Source organism: Trachemys scripta, chromosome 1 (assembly GCF_013100865.1).
Source record: "Trachemys scripta elegans isolate TJP31775 chromosome 1, CAS_Tse_1.0, whole genome shotgun sequence".
In the NCBI taxonomy this organism is placed as follows: Eukaryota; Metazoa; Chordata; order Testudines; family Emydidae; genus Trachemys; species Trachemys scripta.
In genome coordinates, this window is record NC_048298.1 from 249,893,287 (window position 1) to 249,911,985 (window position 18,699).

At 41.6% G+C, this 18,699-nt stretch overlaps 1 protein-coding gene across 1 annotated transcript in view; it reads left to right on the forward strand.

Moving 5' to 3' along the window:
- SLC15A1 (solute carrier family 15 member 1) overlaps nt 1-18,699 on the forward strand; it is a 53,134-nt gene that overhangs the window by 31,399 nt on the left and 3,036 nt on the right. Inside the window, exons 15-22 of the mRNA XM_034758222.1 lie at nt 2,947-3,028; nt 4,352-4,477; nt 6,819-6,965; nt 8,670-8,719; nt 9,101-9,208; nt 9,353-9,449; nt 9,948-10,094; nt 17,114-17,221. Coding sequence (XP_034614113.1) covers nt 2,947-3,028; nt 4,352-4,477; nt 6,819-6,965; nt 8,670-8,719; nt 9,101-9,208; nt 9,353-9,449; nt 9,948-10,094; nt 17,114-17,221 — 865 coding nt within the window. The remainder of the gene's footprint in view (nt 1-2,946; nt 3,029-4,351; nt 4,478-6,818; nt 6,966-8,669; nt 8,720-9,100; nt 9,209-9,352; nt 9,450-9,947; nt 10,095-17,113; nt 17,222-18,699) is intronic.

The window sequence follows — 18,699 nt, forward strand, 5'->3', positions numbered from 1 at the left end:
GGGGGAGCCGGGGAGCCGAGCCCGCGGGGAGCCGAGCCGTGCGGGGAGCCGGGGAGCCGAGCCGGGCGGGGAGCCGAGCCCGCGGGGAGCCGGGGAGCCGAGCCCGCGGGGAGCCGGGCGGGGAGCCGGGGAGCCGAGCCCGCGGGGAGCCGGGGAGCCGGGAGCCGGGGAGCCGAACCCGCGGGGCGGGGAGCCGGGGGCCTCCGCCGGGGGCTGCCAGTGCTGGGCGGGCCGGGGGTGGTCGGCCGGGGCCGGCACCCCAGGGCCCGAGCCGACCCAGGCTGGAAACGCCGGGGGGCCAGCCTGGGCCGCGCCTCCTCTCCCCACACCGCCCCTTACCTGCTTCAGGCTTCCCGCGAATCAAATATTCGCGGGAAGCAGGGGAGGGGGCGGAGACTTTGGGGAGGAGGCGGGGTTGGGGCGGGGGTGTGGGCGGGGCTGGGGCGGGGCTGTGGAGTGTCCTCCATTTGGAGGCACAAAATATGGTAACCCTACCATAAATCCAATTGACTTCAAGAGAACCAGGATTTCACCCTTGGTTTCTTCCTTCCTTCATTCTTTCTTTCTGTTTTGTATTATAAAAAATAGACACATAGTTACTCCTATCTTGTGGGAGTACCTTTTTGCCTCAGAATGGGAGAAGCCAGATATACTTTCTGGTAGATCTTAGACTGCACTTTACGTTGTGAGTAGAGCTGGCCAGGAATTTTTCGATTAATCACTTTTTGTCAAAAAATGCCAATTCAGTGAAAACTAAACTGTTAGCAAAGTAGGGTCAGGTTCAAAAATTTCCTGACTCAAGTAAATGTTAGGAAAAAAGGTTGGAAATAGAGTGTCAAAGTTAAAAATTTCATTTTTATGGTTCAAAATGACTACTTCTTTCAAAATTTAAACAATTTAGACTGAAAAAAATGTTGCAAAGAAGGGCAAAATCAAAACAAAAATGATCAAAACAGAATATTTTGATTGACCCAAAATGGTAAAAATTTGGTTTTTTTTGGTTCACAAGGATTTTTGAGATTTTAACTTTTTGCCTAGAATCAAGACAGGAAAATTTTTTGAACTCTCAAAAATATTAATGGAACATGAAAACCATTTCCTCACCAGCTCTAGTTGAGAGTGTTGCTATCCCATCCCATCTCCTAGAACTGGAAGGGACCTTGAAAGGTCATCGAGTCCAGCCCCCTGCCTTCCTTAGCAGGACCAAGTACTGATTTTGCCCCAGATCCCCAAGTGGCCCCCTCAAGGATTGAACTCACAACCCTGGGTTTAGCAGGCCAATGCTCAAACCACTGAGCTATCCCTCCCCCCTATGTATACCTTCATGTAGCACCATCTGTTACTAGCAATATAGCATGGATAGGAATGCAGTTTGGAAAGAAGGAAAAGGTTCATTGGCTGAAACAACTAAGGGAAAAGGGTACTTTTTTCCACTGAGTTAACTCAATCAAGTTGGCTTAATAGGGTTTTCAAGTGTGTTAAGTTAGCTTGATTTGAGTTAACTCAATTGAAAAAAGAGCTTTCCCCTAAATTTAGATAATTCTATACACTATAAAATGGGTCTCCCATTTTTAGGAGTCATTCTAGGTTAAGACTCAGTGGCAGGAAGACATAAAATTAGGCTAGAATTCATCCAGATGCTCTCTCATAACTGAGTCTTAGGAAGGGGTGATTCATTATAAAGAAGCTACATGAATTTTGTAACTGGAATTTTTTAATTAAATTTTTAATTAATTTATTTTACAGGGTTTCAAATTAAAGTTCCCTGTTTTGGGTATTTACAGTATATTCCTGAGTTTTTTTCCTCTGATTCTCTTGCTTTCCTCATTGATTTTATATAAGTCTGGAACCCACGTTTCTAGTACTACAACTGTACTGTGTGTCCAACAAACAGTCACAACTGATGTATGGGCATTATTGATAAATTTAGTATCAAATAAAGAAATGGTAAGAGAAATTTAAAAATCAAATTTCCTGACTGTACTGTTCTTTTCTGACCCATTTATTACATTTAGCTTTTATCCATTTATGAAAATTGTTGTGGGAATGTGAACTTCCCCTATTACAAACTTGCTGGCCCTCCGATCCTCTTCCCACTAAGATTTTGATTACATCAGAGAGGTAGAACCGTTTATGTTCTTTCCTGGGAATGAAAATTTTACTTGGCTCCTTCATACATGGGCCCTCCACAGCCATTATTTGATGCCATAAATAGATAGTTTGCCCTAGACCAGGGATTGGCAACCTTTGGCAGGTTCGGCTGATCACAGCTCCCATTGGCCGTGGTTCGCCGTTCCAGGACAATGGGGACGTCGGGAAGCAGCGGCCAGCACATCCCTCAGCCCGCGCCGCTTCACGCGTGCCAAAGATTGCCGATCCCTGCCCTAGACTGACTTTTATTGCCATGGTACTAAATTTAATAATTTCTTAAAATGTCATTAGACCTAAAAACCATATCTCTCTGAATTTTTTTTAGTTCAGTACTTTCCAGATTTGAACATAGTAGTATATGCATAATAAGTAATCTCCCTTTTGTACAGGCCCTAACTATGCACTTCTGTAGCTCTTTTTATTCTTTGCAGCTTTAAATGGGTTAAGTTCCCTTTCTGAGTAAATCAGACTTTTTAGGTCAACTGTGCAAACCTAATAATTGTTCAGATGATGGCTAATCATAGAAATGAGCCATATAGATCTTGAGCAACAGATTATTAAATGGACTAGAGATGTAATTTCAAGGAGTCTAGATTTCCCTAAATGGTAACTGGGAACTAACACTGAGATATGTAAGGCTTAAAAGGGTATTTTCTGTAACCATATCAGTACTCACAGGGTAATAATATACTATCAATAGTCATCTTAATGTTCTCCATAATGAAATGGAAACTCACAGCTGAATTTTTGGATTAATACTACTCCTAACATTCATGTTTTTTGTTGCTATACTAGGCCCCTGAGGAAGATTACAGTTGGTATGTTTCTTGCATCTCTGGCTTTTGTTGCTGCTGCACTGGTACAAGTGCAAATCGATGTAAGTTAAGCCGAACACAACCAAATGATGATATTGCTATTTAGCTTTTTAATTACTATACAGATTTTGGTGAGAGTGCAAATGGTCCAAACCATGGCAATTAATCATTTCTTTCTATACGAATTAACCAAGAATGTTTTTATTAAAAAAAGAGGGAAGGGAATGTATTGGTATATATGTGTCATGGAATGTAACGTGATCTATGATAAAATTAATAAGCTAGAAGAGTTCCTCAGCAGCGTATTCTTATCTGTTTTTGTTATGGGTTTTTAATTTTAATTGAAGTTCAAAGTTTAAAACCAGAAGACTTAGTTTTTTGGTTTGTTGAGGAATTCATTTGCATATCTGACCTTTTTGATTTGTTTTGAGTGGAGGGTAAGTGTGACACAACCCCAGGGCTATGTGATGTCACAAATTAAGAGTGAAATGCTGTTGATTTACTGTGTGAATCCATTGGAATACAATGAGTTTTACTTTCAACACTGCTTGTTAAAGATAAGATTAAAGGGCTAGATCTTCAGCTGGTATAAATAGTGTAGTTCCATCTTGCTTTATGTCCTGTTTTGAGAGGAGGGGGGACTTAAATAGCCCTATGCTGGCTTCGTGCCCAGGGATGAACTTCGCCCAAAATGATTAGCTACCTATAGAAATTTTAAAAAAGACCAGAGAGCATTTTTATATAGTGATATATGTGGACAATGGAAAAGAGATAACATTAAAAGCTAGGTAGGGTAGTACTTGTGGGAAAGAAATGAAAATGCATATGGCTCTACCAAATCTCAGTGCACACAGGTACAAAGGCCATTTTATCCACTAATATGGTGGCTTCTTCTTGTCAGAATGGGTTGGAAGTGAAAATGAAGCCTGGTTTCTCTCTTTGGCCTGATACCTTCCTGCTGAAGGGTCCCACTTATGGCTACATGCTGGTTAGTCATCATCTGTTGTAAATGGGACAGAAGATAGGATGAAAGGGAATTCAGAAATATGGCCTGTTGTAGACTGTGAGAAAGCCTTGGAGCCCCTGATGCCTGTACCCTGAGTCCTGAAGGGTCCTGATGTTGACAGCAAACCACAGAAGGAAAATGGATAATAGGTGTATGGGGTTGTGGAAGTCTTGCTGAGAAAAAAGGAGTTCCTTTTCTTAGGCTTTTTAGTATAGAGGGTGAGGAAGCATACGGAAACATGTTGTCACCATGTGTGTTAATCACAGGTGTCGTGCAAATGTCAATTTTATTCATAAGTACTAAGGTCATTGTGATTATATTATATATTATATTATATTTATTACTTACTGTTTAATTTATTTCACTCTTTTTCACCAAGAAAACTCTTCCAAACTTCCCGAAAGAAGGGCAATCCCAAATCAAAGTAATAAATTTAGGCACTGATGTTGCAAAAGTTGACATTGGCCCTGGAGTTGAAAATATGTCTGTGGAATCTCTGATGGCGGTAAGAAAGAGTAATGATTAGAGTTGGTAAAAAAAAAAAAAACAACTTATTTTCTCAATTTTTCACAAGCTTTTTTTAAATGTTTTGTTTACTGAAAATCTGCATTTTAGTAAATGAAAAAATTGATAACCATTTCAACGATGTTTTTAAAAACTTTTTAATAAAAATTTTGGAGAAAAAAGTCACTAATCATTTTGTAAAAAAACAGCTTTCTTACCCAGTAGCTACACCTTCCTAGTGTGACAACAAACCATTGATAACTACTCTTGAGTATGGTCTTTATAGCAGTTTTGAAGCCACCTTATAGTAATTTCATCTAAACCACATTTCCCTAGTTTACTTATGAGAATATCATGTGGGACTACGTCAGAAGCCTTACTGAAATTAAGATATATCACATCTGCTGCTTCTCACCTATCCACTAGGCCAGTAAACCTGTCAAATAAGGAAATTAGGTTGGTTTGACATGATTTGGTCTTGACAAATCTATATTGGCTATTACTTATTACCCTATTATCCTCTAGTTGGTTACAAAGTTGATTTTTAATAATTTGTCTCAGTATCTTTCCAAGTATCAAAGTTAGGCTGACTGGTCTATAATTTCTTGTGTTTTTTTTGTTCCCCTTAAAGGCCGCCCATGTGGGGGCAGGCAAAAGAACCAGTTTGCCCTAAGCCCCCTTTTGGAGAGGGGCCTCCCCAAACCAAGTGGTTTTGCAACCTGGTGCACATGGTCACAGTACCACTCAGTTTATGCCCAGCCACCCCTCCCTCATGACAGAGGGTCAGCTGGGCCAAACTTGAGTGGTACTGCAGTGCCATGCTTCAGATTGCAATGCCTGGTGCAGGGAGCTGAGCCCATCCCCACGGGACAGGAGCTGCTGCTGTTGCAGGGTGAATGCAGGACAGGCTTGCTCTCCAACTCCCCCTCACACACTGGCCTCCCTTCAGTGTTTTTGCACCCTTGGTTTAATGATTTCTGTGGCTGCAAATTTTTTGGAAGGGTGGGGGCCTCAGTTTCAGATTTTGCCCTGGTCCCCTTTTTAATGATAGGTATTATATTTTCCCTTCTCCGGTCCTCTGGGACCTCACCTATCATCCTCCATGAGTTCTCCAAGGTACTAGCTAATGGTTCTGAGATTACTTTAGCTAGTTCCTTAAATACCTTAGGCTGAATTTCATCAGGCCCTGGTGACATGGTCAAACCCTCCCCTTCCCTACACACACACATAACCTGCACAAGGATCCTTTAATTCCCAAACGCTGGGCTCCTGCTGCTAGTCCTGGAGGGGCTAGGGAAGGACAGGACTTCCTCTTCCTCTGCATGGGCCACTCCCAAGGTTGGGTCAGATTAATCTCTGGGAACCTTCCCTGAATGCAGGAAGCTCCATGGTTGCTGGCTGGGAATCCAACTCTGAAAGGAGCGTTGCTGCCAGCAGCAGCGCAGAAGTGCGTGTCACATGGTATGGTATTGCCATCCTTCCTTCTGCTCTGCTGCTGGAGCAGCAGCACAATATCCCCCACAGCAACCCCCCAGTATTGGAATTCACATAACTGGTTCATTTCTTCCTTCACCCAGACTTCAGAGTACCAAGAATTTCATTCACAGCAGTATGTGGAAATGCTGATAATTTTCCTTCTATTTCTAAGTAAATTTGTTGCTCCCACCAGATGTTAAATTGATACAGAGGAGTGAAGTCCTCTGTTTAACCATGGTACAGGTACAGCACCAACAGAGACAGTGCAGGATTTTCCACATGGCAGTGCCAATGTGCCTCAACCTTGTTCTGGAGGAAGCATTCAACGATAGTGCAGCCTCCATACCATACAGTCTTTGGATTGTCTGCTGAGACTTTCAACAAGGATGTTTACCAGTACCAGTTCTTATGGAGGTTTAGCAATGCAGAGATACTTCCTTTTCCTCACTCTATGAGTAGGGCCCTACCAAATTCACAGTCCATTTTGGTCAATTACATTGTCAATGGATTTAAAAAATCGTAAATTTAATGGTTTCAGATATTTAAATCTGAAATTTCATGGTATTGTAATCGTGGGGGTCTCAACCCAAAATGGGATTGTGTGGGGGTGGAAAGGTCTGTGTGAAGAAAGAAATGAACCAAAACCATTTATGGACAAAATGATTACAGTGGTTTTAGATGCAGAAAAATGAACAAAAATCTTCAGTGCGATTTATGAGACATGTATGAAGTACCAGAGACCATGTGCAACATACCTAATAAATTTCAGAACTCTTGAGTCAGTAGGATTCTGATAAATGCATAGATAGAGTCACAGTTATGTGAATATACATAGCAAATGTTCTTTCTTTTTTTTTTTTATATAGACAAACTATCTGACATTTGACACTACTAGCTTAACAGGAATGAATATAGCCTATGGAAATCAAACCTTAAATCAGTCTCTTAATTTTCTGGGAAAAGAACGTCATACACTTATACTAAAAAATACAGGTGGCATCCAAACTGAATTGGTAAGCTTGTTTAATTCCTAGTTAGTATACCCTTCCAATCTTCTTAAATGGAGAGTTTTAATCTCAAGTGAAGTTTAATGTAATTTAATATATAGTTTAAACATTTCTGGATAAACATAAATAATTTTAAATGGATGGTCTTAGTTTCATGCTTCACAACAATCACATGTATTAACAAAACTCTAAAGATGAGACTTGGGGGCAGGTCCACAAAAGGGACTTAGTGCTATTGCAGCACAGCTATGATGCTGTAACACCGGTGCTTCCTACCGTGTTGGCATGGGCTTTTCCATTGGTGTAGATAAGCTACCTCCTTGAGCAGTGGTAGCGAGGTTGGTAGAAACATTCTTCTGTTGACTTGCTCACATCTACCCCAGGGATTAGATCAGCATAGCTACGGCATGCTGGGATGTGAATTTTTCACAATCCTGAATGACATAGCTATGTTGATCTAAATTTTCAGTGTTGATCAGGCCTCCATGATACAGCACCTAGCATTGAGGTGCCCTGTCACCTCGTGGAATCCACAGCCCTGAGTTAAGCAACACATCTCCCTATCCAGTGCATAGGGAAAGTAAGACCCCTAAGAAAGGGATTCACAAAAGTCAGCAAGCTGATTGCGGGGGGGTTGCCCAAGCTAGTCAATAGGAAATGCCAGAGGTAGGTGCCCATCTCTGGATGAGCAGGAGGCACCTCCCTCTGCTAAAGATTCACAGCCATGAACCATCGCCTTGATTTAGGCGCTTAAGTCAGACCTTTGTCACAAAATAAATAAATAAAAATTAGGAGGTGGTAGTGCCACTTTTAAGCCTAGTAGTTAGACCACTCACCCAAAATGTGGAAGCCCATGGTTCAGTTCTCTCTCTCTCTCTGCGTGAGCTGGAGCAGGGATTTGAATGCAACTCTCTTATGTTCCACGTGAGTTCCCCAACCACTGAGCTATATACTATATAGTCTTTTCTTGAAGCTGTTCCACTTTTTATGAAATACTTAGCCATTGGAGCAGGGATTGGAACCTGGGTCTTACAAGTGACAGCGAGAGTAACAATGACTCTCTCTCTCTCTCTGGCCCAATTAATATTTAAATATTTCATACAAAGTGGAATGGCTTCAACAGGAGAGGTTGAGAGAGGCCCATCCCAAAATACTGTATAGCCCAGTGGTTAGGGTAGTGAGGTAGGAGTCCTGTGTTCAATCCTTGCTCCAGCTCATGCATAGTGGGGATTTGAACATGGGTCTCTCCCATATCCTGCTTTATTAAGTGTAAGGGGAGCACTGGCATCACCTCGTCTTCTGTTTTGTTTGGGGTCCAACCTGGTAGACAGCCTCTGAGAATGCCTACCAGATCAGGCCCCACAGGTGAGATATGTGGGATATCCTATTGGGGCTGAGGTGTGAGCTGAACATTAGGATTAAGGTGTCTTAGCATGTGCCCACCAGCAGAAAGTTAGGTGCCATGGGGACTTTACCAGTGGAAATTTAGTTGCTTATAGAGTTAGATGGCAGCTGAAGTTATGAGGATTTAAGTTTTGTATTTAGGCACCAAAAGTAGTAGTTAGACACTGGCCTAACTCTGTGGATCTACCCTTGGAGTCTTATTCTGAAGTAAGAGATAGTGGATATTGGTACATAATAGTGCACATCATAGCATATCAAAGATACCAACACAAATATCTTATTAATGATAATTGTCTTTTCCACTAGCTGCTTGATGGCCTTACATCAAAGTCAGAAGATGGAAAAAATCAAATCAGGTATCGTTAATAAACATTTGCTTTACTTCAGCTGAGTGTTAAAATGGCATCTTTATAGTCAATATCTTGTTTCTGCTTCCTGTGCATCTTCAACCTGAATCTTCATTTGTTACTGAAAAAAACAGGTTTTAACTTATTGACTCATCTGAAAAGGGAGATGGATTCTGTTTTGCTTCTTGCATCAGCTATACATTTTTAAAGAGAAGAGAAAATGTCATTTAAAAATGATCAAAATCTATTCAAATGAGATGGGGGAGGAAAATTATTTCAAGTATCTGTTGCTTTGCCAGCATATAATGTAAAGAATGTTAGCTTTGTGTAAGTTTTACTTATGTTGTCATGTTTTATAAGCAAGTATTATATTCTTTTTATTTTGTAAAGATTTATAAACAATTTGGCTTCAACCATCAACATCACAATGGGTAGTACTTATCTTGCAGATGTGAAGAGTTTTTCTGCCACCAATTATACATCCTTTACAAGAGGCATGTAAGTATTTTGCTTTACCTTAATCCAAAGACTTCCAGGAAAAAAATAGTCTTTGTCTTCAGAAAAAGTACATGGAATTCATGGTATTATTATGTAAGTACAATTAATTCCAGAGTTATTTAGATTAACTTCTTTGTTTTTCAGAAAAGAGATTGTTGTTTTTGGAGACAATTCACTGACTTGCAAAAATCAGTCAATACCATTTGGATATGGCAGTGCATACACTATTGTAATTCAAGAGGTAAATTGCCAGTGCTGCTAGAAGATGCAGAATAACTTTTGTGTTACATTACTTTTTAATTTTGTTTTAATTGCCATTGAACAAATTACCTGCTATTGCTGAAATATAAAATAACTATATGGACTTACCTCATACATTAGAATATTTTATCTTAATGTAGTTTTAATAAACTATAAAAATAATAATGGAAGTAATGGGTTGCATTCTGAATCAAAATACGTATGGTGAATCAGTTAATAATGTAGGGGTTCTAGTTTCTGCCTAACAGACTTAAAAACCTGGAGTCTGGTCAGATACCCAGGGCTTAAAGGTCTTAATATGGACTCAGTGACAAAATTATCACTAATTTAAAATTCTCTATGCACTATTGGTTTATTTTAACATAGATAGGAGGGTTGCTCCCTGATAAAAATCTCATAGCATATTTTTATCTTTAGAAAACATGCAACATTTTCATCATTGTTTTTTAATGTACCATTTTCATTATTATTATTTCAGTGCAACAACAACAGACTAGAACTCAGATACGTTGAAGATATCCAACCCAATACAGTTCACATGGCTTGGCAGATCCCTCAGTACTTCATTATTACATGTGGTGAAGTGGTCTTCTCTGTCACTGGACTGGCATTTTCCTATTCTCAGGTAGGAGGTTACCATAAATAACATTAGTATTCCTGAGATATGTCTTCACCTTTTACTGATGAATATAATAGTTTTACCAAGCAGACAGAAAAACAATTAGACTAATCACTAAAGAAAAATAATCACCACCACCATCTATGCGAATCAGAAGTTGCCAGATTTTTTGTTGGTGTAAATTAGCATTTTTCAATGACTTTTGTATTGATTTCAGACTATTTGATTTACAGTAGCTGATGATCTGACCACCAGTCTTCAGGTCACTCCATCATACAAACTGCCTGCCAATGGAAACTCTTGGCACCAGGGCTGTACTGCTTCTTGTTATGGAGCCAGCTCTGGGTGGGGAAAAGCTAAAAACAGAATGAATAGATACTGAGACCTTGTCTACACACATCCGTTGTGCTAGTTTAATTTAAATTGCTTTTTAAACTCCGGTGTGGACACTCTTATTTCATTTTGTTTTAGCTTCAAAGTGTCCCTTGTCAATTTAAGCTAAAACAAAACAAATCTTATTTAAACTGAAATAAGAGCCTTTTGCATCAGTTTAATTGTGTATCACTTTGTATCACCCTAAATAATTTCTCTCCCCTTATTTTTAAGACACTCCAATTTGTCTCACATATTAGCCATGAATGCTTTTTCTTTTTTATGTCCTTTTCCTTTCATTCTGATGAATAGTATATGTACTGTAACAATTTGTGCTCATATACTGTTGTGATGGGTACCTTATAAGTACCTAGACAGATATAATTTCATAGAATCATAGAATCATAGAATATCAGAGTTGGAAGGGACCTCAAGAGGTCATCTAGTCCAACCCCCTGCTCAAAGCAGGACCAATTCCCAGCTAAATCATCCCAGCCAAGGCTTTGTCAAGCCGGGCCTTAAAAACCTCCAAGGAAGGAGACTCCACCACCTCCCTAGGTAACGCATTCCAGTGTTTCACCACCCTCCTAGTGAAATAGTTTTTCCTGATATCCAACCTGGACCTCCCCCACTGCAACTTGAGACCATTGCTCCTTGTTCTGTCATCTGCCACCACTGAGAACAGCCGAGCTCCATCCTCTTTGGAACCCCCCTTCAGGTAGTTGAAGGCTGCTATCAAATCCCCCCTCATTCTTCTCTTCTGGAGACTAAACAATCCCAGTTCTCTCAGCCTCTCCTCATAAGTCATGTGCTCCAGACCCCTAATCATTTTTGTTGCCCTCCGCTGGACTCTTTCCAATTTTTCCACATCCTTCTTGTAGTGTGGGGCCCAAAACTGGACACAGTATTCCAGATGAGGCCTCACCAATGTCGAATAAAGGGGAACGATCACGTTCCTTGATCTGCTGGCAATGCCCCTACTTATACAGCCCAAAATGCCGTTAGCCTTCTTGGCAACAAGAGCACACTGTTGACTCATATCCAGCTTCTCGTCCACTGTGACCCCTAGGTCCTTTTCAGCAGAACTGCTACCTAGCCATTCGGTCCCTAGTCTGTAGCAGTGCATGGGATTCTTCCGTCCTAAGTGCAGGACTCTGTACTTGTCCTTGTTGAACCTCATCAGGTTTTTTTCTGCCCAATCCTCTAATTTGTCTAGGTCCCTCTGTATCCGATCCCTACCCTCTAGTGTATCTACCACGCCTCCTAGTTTAGTGTCATCTGCAAACTTGCTGAGAGTGCAGTCCACACCATCCTCCAGATCATTAATAAAGATATTAAACAAAACCGGCCCCAGGACCGACCCTTGGGGCACTCCACTTGAAACCGGCTGCCAACTAGACATGGAGCCATTGATCACTACCCGTTGAGCCCGACGATCTAGCCAGCTTTCTATCCACCTTACAGTCCATTCATCCAGCCCATACTTCTTTAACTTGGTGGCAAGAATACTGTGGGAGACCGTATCAAAAGCTTTGCTAAAGTCAAGAAATAACACATCCACTGCTTTCCCCTCATCCACAGAGCCAGTTATCTCATCATAGAAGGCAATTAGGTTAGTCAGGCACGACTTCCCCTTCATGAATCCATGCTGACTGTTCCTGATCACTTTCCTCTCCTCTAAATGTTTCATAATAGATTCCTTGAGGACCTGCTCCATGATTTTTCCAGGGACTGAGGTGAGGCTGACTGGCCTGTAGTTCCCCGGATCCTCCTTCTTCCCTTTTTTAAAGATGGGCACTACATTAGCCTTTTTCCAGTCATCTGGGACCTCCCCCGATCGCCATGAGTTTTCAAAAATAATGGCTAATGGCTCTGCAATCTCACCCGCCAACTCTTTTAGCACCCTCGGATGCAGCGCATCCGGCCCCATGGACTTGTGCACGTCCAGTTTTTCTAAATAGTCCTGAACCACTTCTTTCTCCACAGAGGGTTGGTCACCTTCTCCCCATGCTGTACTGCCCAGTGCAGCAATCTGGGAGCTGACCTTGTGCGTGAAGACAGAGGCAAAAAAATCATTGAGTACATTAGCTTTTTCCACATCCTCTGTCACTAGGTTGCCTCCCTCATTCAGTAAGGGGCCCACACTTTCCTTGATTTTCTTCTTGTTGCTAACATACCTGAAGAAACCCTTCTTGTTACTCTTAACATCTCTTGCTAACTGCAACTCCAAGTGTGATTTGGCCTTCCTGATTTCACTCCTGCACGCCTGAGCAATATTTTTATACTCCTCCCTGGTCATTTGTCCAATCTTCCACTTCTTATAAGCCTCTTTTTTGCGTTTAAGATCAGCAAGGATTTCACTGTTTAGCCAAGCTGGTCGCCTGCCATATTTACTATTCTTTCTACACATTGGGATGGTTTGTTCCTGCAACCTCAATAAGGATTCTTTAAAATACAGCCAGCTCTCCTGGACCCCTTTGCCCTTCATGTTATTCTCCCAGGGGATCCTGCCCATCAGTTCCCTGAGGGAGTCAAAGTCTGCTTTTCTGAAGTCCAGGGTCCGTATTCTGCTGCTCTCCTTTCTTCCTTGTGTCAGGATCCTGAACTCGACCATCTCATGGTCACTGCCTCCCAGGTTCCCATCCACTTTTGCTTCCCCTACTAGTTCTTCCCTGTTTGTGAGCAGCAGGTCAAGAAAAGCTTTGCCCCTAGTTGGTTCCTCCAGCACTTGCACCAAGAAATTGTCCCCTACACTTTCCAAAAATTTCCTGGATTGCCTGTGCACCGCTGTATTGCTCTCCCAGCAGATATCAGGGTGATTAAAGTCTCCCATGAGAACCAGGGCCTGTGATCTAGCAATTTCTGCTAGTTGCCAGAAGAAAGCCTCGTCCACCTCATCCCCCTGGTCTGGTGGTCTATAGCAGACTCCAACCACAACATCACCCTTGTTGCTCCCACTTCTCAACTTTATCCAGAGACTCTCAGGTTTTTCTGCAGTATCATACCGGAGCTCTGAGCAGTCATACTCCTCTCTTACGTACAATGCAACTCCCCCACCTTTTCTGCCCTGCCTGTCCTTCCTGAACAGTTTATATCCATCCATGACAGTACTCCAGTCATGTGAGTTGTCCCACCAAGTCTCTGTTATTTGATTTGTTATTGTGAACTCTGATTTCAGCAACAATTTTGTACCCAGTGAGTTTGAGTCATATGTAAAATATGCTTGTTAATAACTCATTGTACACAATAATTGCAGTATTATAAGCAATACTGGAAATTTACTGCTTCCACAATCTTTCCCTGCCCTTCCCACAATTCTTTAAATAAAAAACAGCAGCATTTCATAGAATCATAGACTTTAAGGTGAGAAGGGACCATTATGATCATCTAGTCTGACCTCCTGCACAATGCAGGCCACAGAATCTCACTCACCAACTCCTGTATCAAACTTATGTCTGAGCCGTTGAAGTCCTCAAATCATGGTTTAAAGACTTCAAGGTGCAGAGAAAATTCCAGCAAGTGACCTGTGCCCCATGCTGCAGAGGAAGGCAAAAAACCCCGAGGACCTCAACCAATCTGCCCTGGAGGAAAATTCCTTCCGACCCCAACTATGGCCATCAGCTAAACCCTGGGCATGTGGGCAAGACTCACCAGCCAGACACCCAGGAAAGAATTCTATGAGGTATCTCAGATCCCACCCCACCTAATATCCCGTCACAGGCCATTGGGCATATTTACCGCTAATAGTCAAACACCAATTAGTTGCCAAAATTAGGCTATCCCATTATACCATCCCCTCCATAAACTTATCAAGCTTAGTCTTGAAGCCAGATATGTCTTTTGCCCCCACTACCCCCCTTGGAAGGCTGTTCCAGAACTTCACTCCTCTGATGGTTAGAAACCTTCGTCTAATTTCTAATCTAAACTTCCTGATGGCCAGTTTATATCCATTTGTTCTTGTGTCCACATTGGTACTGAGTTTAAATAATTCCTCTCCCTTCCTGGTATTTATCCCTCTGATATATTTATAGAGAGCAATCATATCTCCCCTCAGCCTTCTTTTGGTTAGGTTAAACAAGCCAAGCTCTTTGAGTCTCCTTTCATAAGACAGGTTTTCCATTCCTCGGATCATCCTAGTAGCCCTTCTCTGTACCTGTTCCAGTTTGAATTCATCCTTCTTAAACATGGGAGACCAGAACTGCACACGGTATTCCAGATGAGGTCTCACCAGTGCCTTGTATAACGATACTAACACCTCCTTATCTCTACTGGAAATACCTCGCCTGATGCATCCCAAGACCGCATTAGCTTTTTTCACAGCTATATCACATTGGCGGCTCATAGTCATCCTGTGATCAACCAATACTCCAAGGTCCTTCTCCTCCTCTGTTACTTCCAACTGATGCGTCCCCAGCTTATAACAATAATTCTTGTTATTAATCCCTAAATGCATGACCTTGCACTTTTCAATCTTAAATTTCATCCTATTACTATAACTCCAGTTTACAAGGTCATCCAGATCTTCCTGTATGATATTCTGGTCCTTTTCTGTATTGGCAATACCTCCCAGCTTTGTGTCATCCGCAAACTTTATTAGCACATTCCCACTTTTTGTGCCAAGGTCAGTAATAAAAAGATTAAATAAGATTGGTCCCAAAACCGATCCCTGAGGAACTCCACTAGTAACCTCCCTCCAGCCTGACAGTTCACCTTTCAGTACGACCCATTGTAGTTTCCCCTTTAACCAGTTCCTTATCCACCTTTTAATTTTCATATTGATCCCCATCTTTTCCAATTTAGCTAATAATTCCCCATGTGGAACTGTATCAAATGCCTTACTGAAATCGAGGTAAATTAGATCCACTGCGTTTCCTTTGTCTAGAAAATCTGTTACCTTCTCAAAGAAGGATATCAGGTTGGTTTGGCACGATCTACCTTTTGTAAAACCATGTTGTATTTTGTCCCGATTACCATTGACCTCAATGTCCTTAACTACTTTCTTCTTCAAAAATTTTTTCAAGACCTTGTGTACTACAGATGTCAAACTAACAGGCCTGTAGTTGCCCAGATCACTTTTTTTTCCCTTTCTTAAAGATAGGAACTATGTTCACAATTCTCCAGTCATACGGTAATGAATCTGAGATTACAGATTCATTAACTTTTTTTTGCTATTGGGCTTGCAATTTCATGTGCCAGTTCCTTTAATATTCTTGGATGAAGATTATCTGGGCCCCCGATTTAGTCCCATTAATCTGGTCAAGTTTGGCTTCTATCTCGGATGTGGTAATATCTACCTCCATATCCTCATTCCCATTTGTTATCCTACAATTATCCCTAAGCTCCTCATTAAAGACCGAGGCAAAGTATTTGTTTAGATATTGGACCATGCCTAGATTATCCTAACCTCCACTCCATCCTCAGTGTTTAGCGGTCCCACTTCTTTCTTTTTTTTTTTCTTATTTATATGGCTATAGAACCTTTTACTATTGGTTTTAATTCCCTTTGCAAGGTGAAACTCTACATGGCTTTTGGCCTTTCTCACTTTATCCCTACATGTTCTGACCTCAATAAGGTAGCTTTCCTTGCTGATCACTCCCATCTTCCACTCCTTGCAGACTTTCTGCTTTTTCTTAATCACCTCTCTGAGATGCTTGCTCATCCAGCTTGGTCTACAACTCCTGCCTATGAATTTCCCCCCCTTTCTTGGGATGCAGGCTTCTGATGGTTTCTGCAACTTTGACTTGAAGTAATTCCAGGCCTCCTCCACCTTTAGATCCACACGTACTTCAGTCCAATCCACTTCCCTAACTAATTTCCTTAATTTTTTTGAAATAAAAAACCCTAGTCACAGATCTATTTTTGTTTATTCTTCCGTTTAGTTTAAACTGAATTAGCTCATGATTGCTCGAACCAAGGTTGTCCCCTATAACAATTTCTTCTATGAGGTCCTCGCTACTCACCAAAACCAAATCTAAAATGGCATCCCCTCTTGTTGGTTCAGCAACTACTTGGTGAAGGAATCCATCAGCTATCGCATCTAGGAAAATCTGAGCCCTATGATTATTACTAGCACTTGTCCTCCAATCTATATCTGGGAAGTTAAAGTCTCCCATTAGTATCTACTTAATTTAAAAGGTCTCTATCCATATCCAAATCAGATCCGGTGGTCTATAGCACAACCCAAGCACTATCTCAGGGGAGGCTCTAGTAGCTGTCTTCCCCAATGTGATTTTTGCCCAGACAAACTCTATCTTCTCCATTCCATCCCTTATTTCTTTACAGTCTACTTCATCATTGATATAAAATGTTTTTCTACCACCTTTGCCTTTATTTCTGTCTTTCCTAAACAGCACATACCCTTCAATACCTGTACTCCAGTCATGACTACTATTCCACCATGTTTCTGTTATCCCTATAATATCTGGTTTCACTTCCTGCACCAGTAACTCTAGTTCCTCCATTTTGTTACCTAGGCTCCTCGCATTGGTGTACAAACATCTTAATTTTTGCTGTTTGGCTTCGCTCACATTCTTTACCCAGGTTAATATTAAGAATCAGCTAAACTTTGAAGACTGAACATGAACCTACATAATCTATTTTTATAAGATGTGTTAAAGTGCAAAGCAATTCAATTAAATATCTTGTTTCTGCAGGCACCTTCCAACATGAAATCGGTGCTTCAGGCAGGCTGGCTGCTGACTGTGGCTGTTGGTAACATCATTGTTCTTATTGTGGCTGGGGCATCAAAACTCAGTGAGCAGGTAAATAGACATTAGCACAAAACTGTATTGGTATAGTGTATTCTTATTGCTTACTATATCAGTTCAGTATACTATACAGTTATGGTACAGGGGAGAACAATCATAGATAAGCCTCAGCCTTCTTTTTGCATCATTTCGTTACTATGGTGGATTTTTAGTTATTATAACAACAAGACAAGAGCATGTGATTAAAAAAAAAACACTAGCTGGAGGAGAGTCATTGAAACCCACAGTCAGCCATGCAGAATTACCATTGAGTGACCTCAGGTCAAATGTAAAGGCCTCACTAGACCATATGAAGAACACTGAGAAAATCTGGTAACTAACATTATCACACAAGCTATTGTGACCTATTTAGATAAAGTCTGTGTATACTATACAGTACACACTGACCAGATTTTCTGGGTGCTATATTAAGATACAGTTCTGAGGAGGGGCTCCTTCATATCCTTGGTTACGTACCATGAAGAGTCGCTTTCCTTACTATATGGGAGAGAGATAGTTGGTGGATTGGCGTTTGGAGCACCTGCTTAAGATTCTGCTGGAACTCTCTAGTTCTTCCAAGATTCATTTTAAAACTACTCTTCTTTTAAAAAAAATCTTATTAGGAGTTCCTGCCAGCTGTGTCCCCCCCCAAGCTTTTTCTACTCCTAATTCCTGCACTGTTCATGAAACAGGCTAGTTCAGCCCTTTTGAAAGTTGCAAATCATAGAATCATAGAAGATTAGGGTTGGAAGAGACCTCAGGAGGTCATCTAGTCCAACCCCCTGCTCAAAGCAGGACCAACCCCAACTAAATCATCCCAGCCAGGGCTTTATCAAGCTGGGCCTAAAAAACTCTAAGGATGGAGATTCCACCACCTCCCTTGGTAACCAATTCCAGTGTTTTGCCACCCTCCTAGTGAAATAGTTTTTCCTAATATCCAACCTAGACCTCCCCCGCTGCAACTTGATATCATTGCTTCTTGTTCTGTCATCTGCCACCACTGAGAACAGCCTAGCTCCATCCTCTTTGGAACCCCCCCCCCCTTCGGGTAGTTGAAGACTGCTATCAAATCCCCCCCCCTCACTCTTCTCTTCTGCAGACTAAATAAACCCAGTCCCTCAGCCTCTCCTCATAACTCATGTGCCCCAGCTCCCTAATCATTTTCGTTGCCCTCCGCTGGACTTTCTCCAATTTGTCCACATCCTTTCTGTAGTGGGGGGCCCAAAACTGGACGCAGTACTCCAGATGTGGCCTCACCAGTGCCAAATAGAGGGGAATAATCACTTCCCTCGACCTGCTGGCAATGCTCCTACTAATGCAGTCCAATATGCTGTTAGCCTTGGCAACAAGGGCACACTGCTGACTCATATCCAGCTTCTCATCCACTGTAATCCCCAGGTCCTTTTCTGCAGAACTGCCTCTTAGCTAGTCGGTCCCAAGCCTGTAGTAATGCATGGGATTCTTCCGTCCTAAGTGCAGGACCCTAAAAGAGA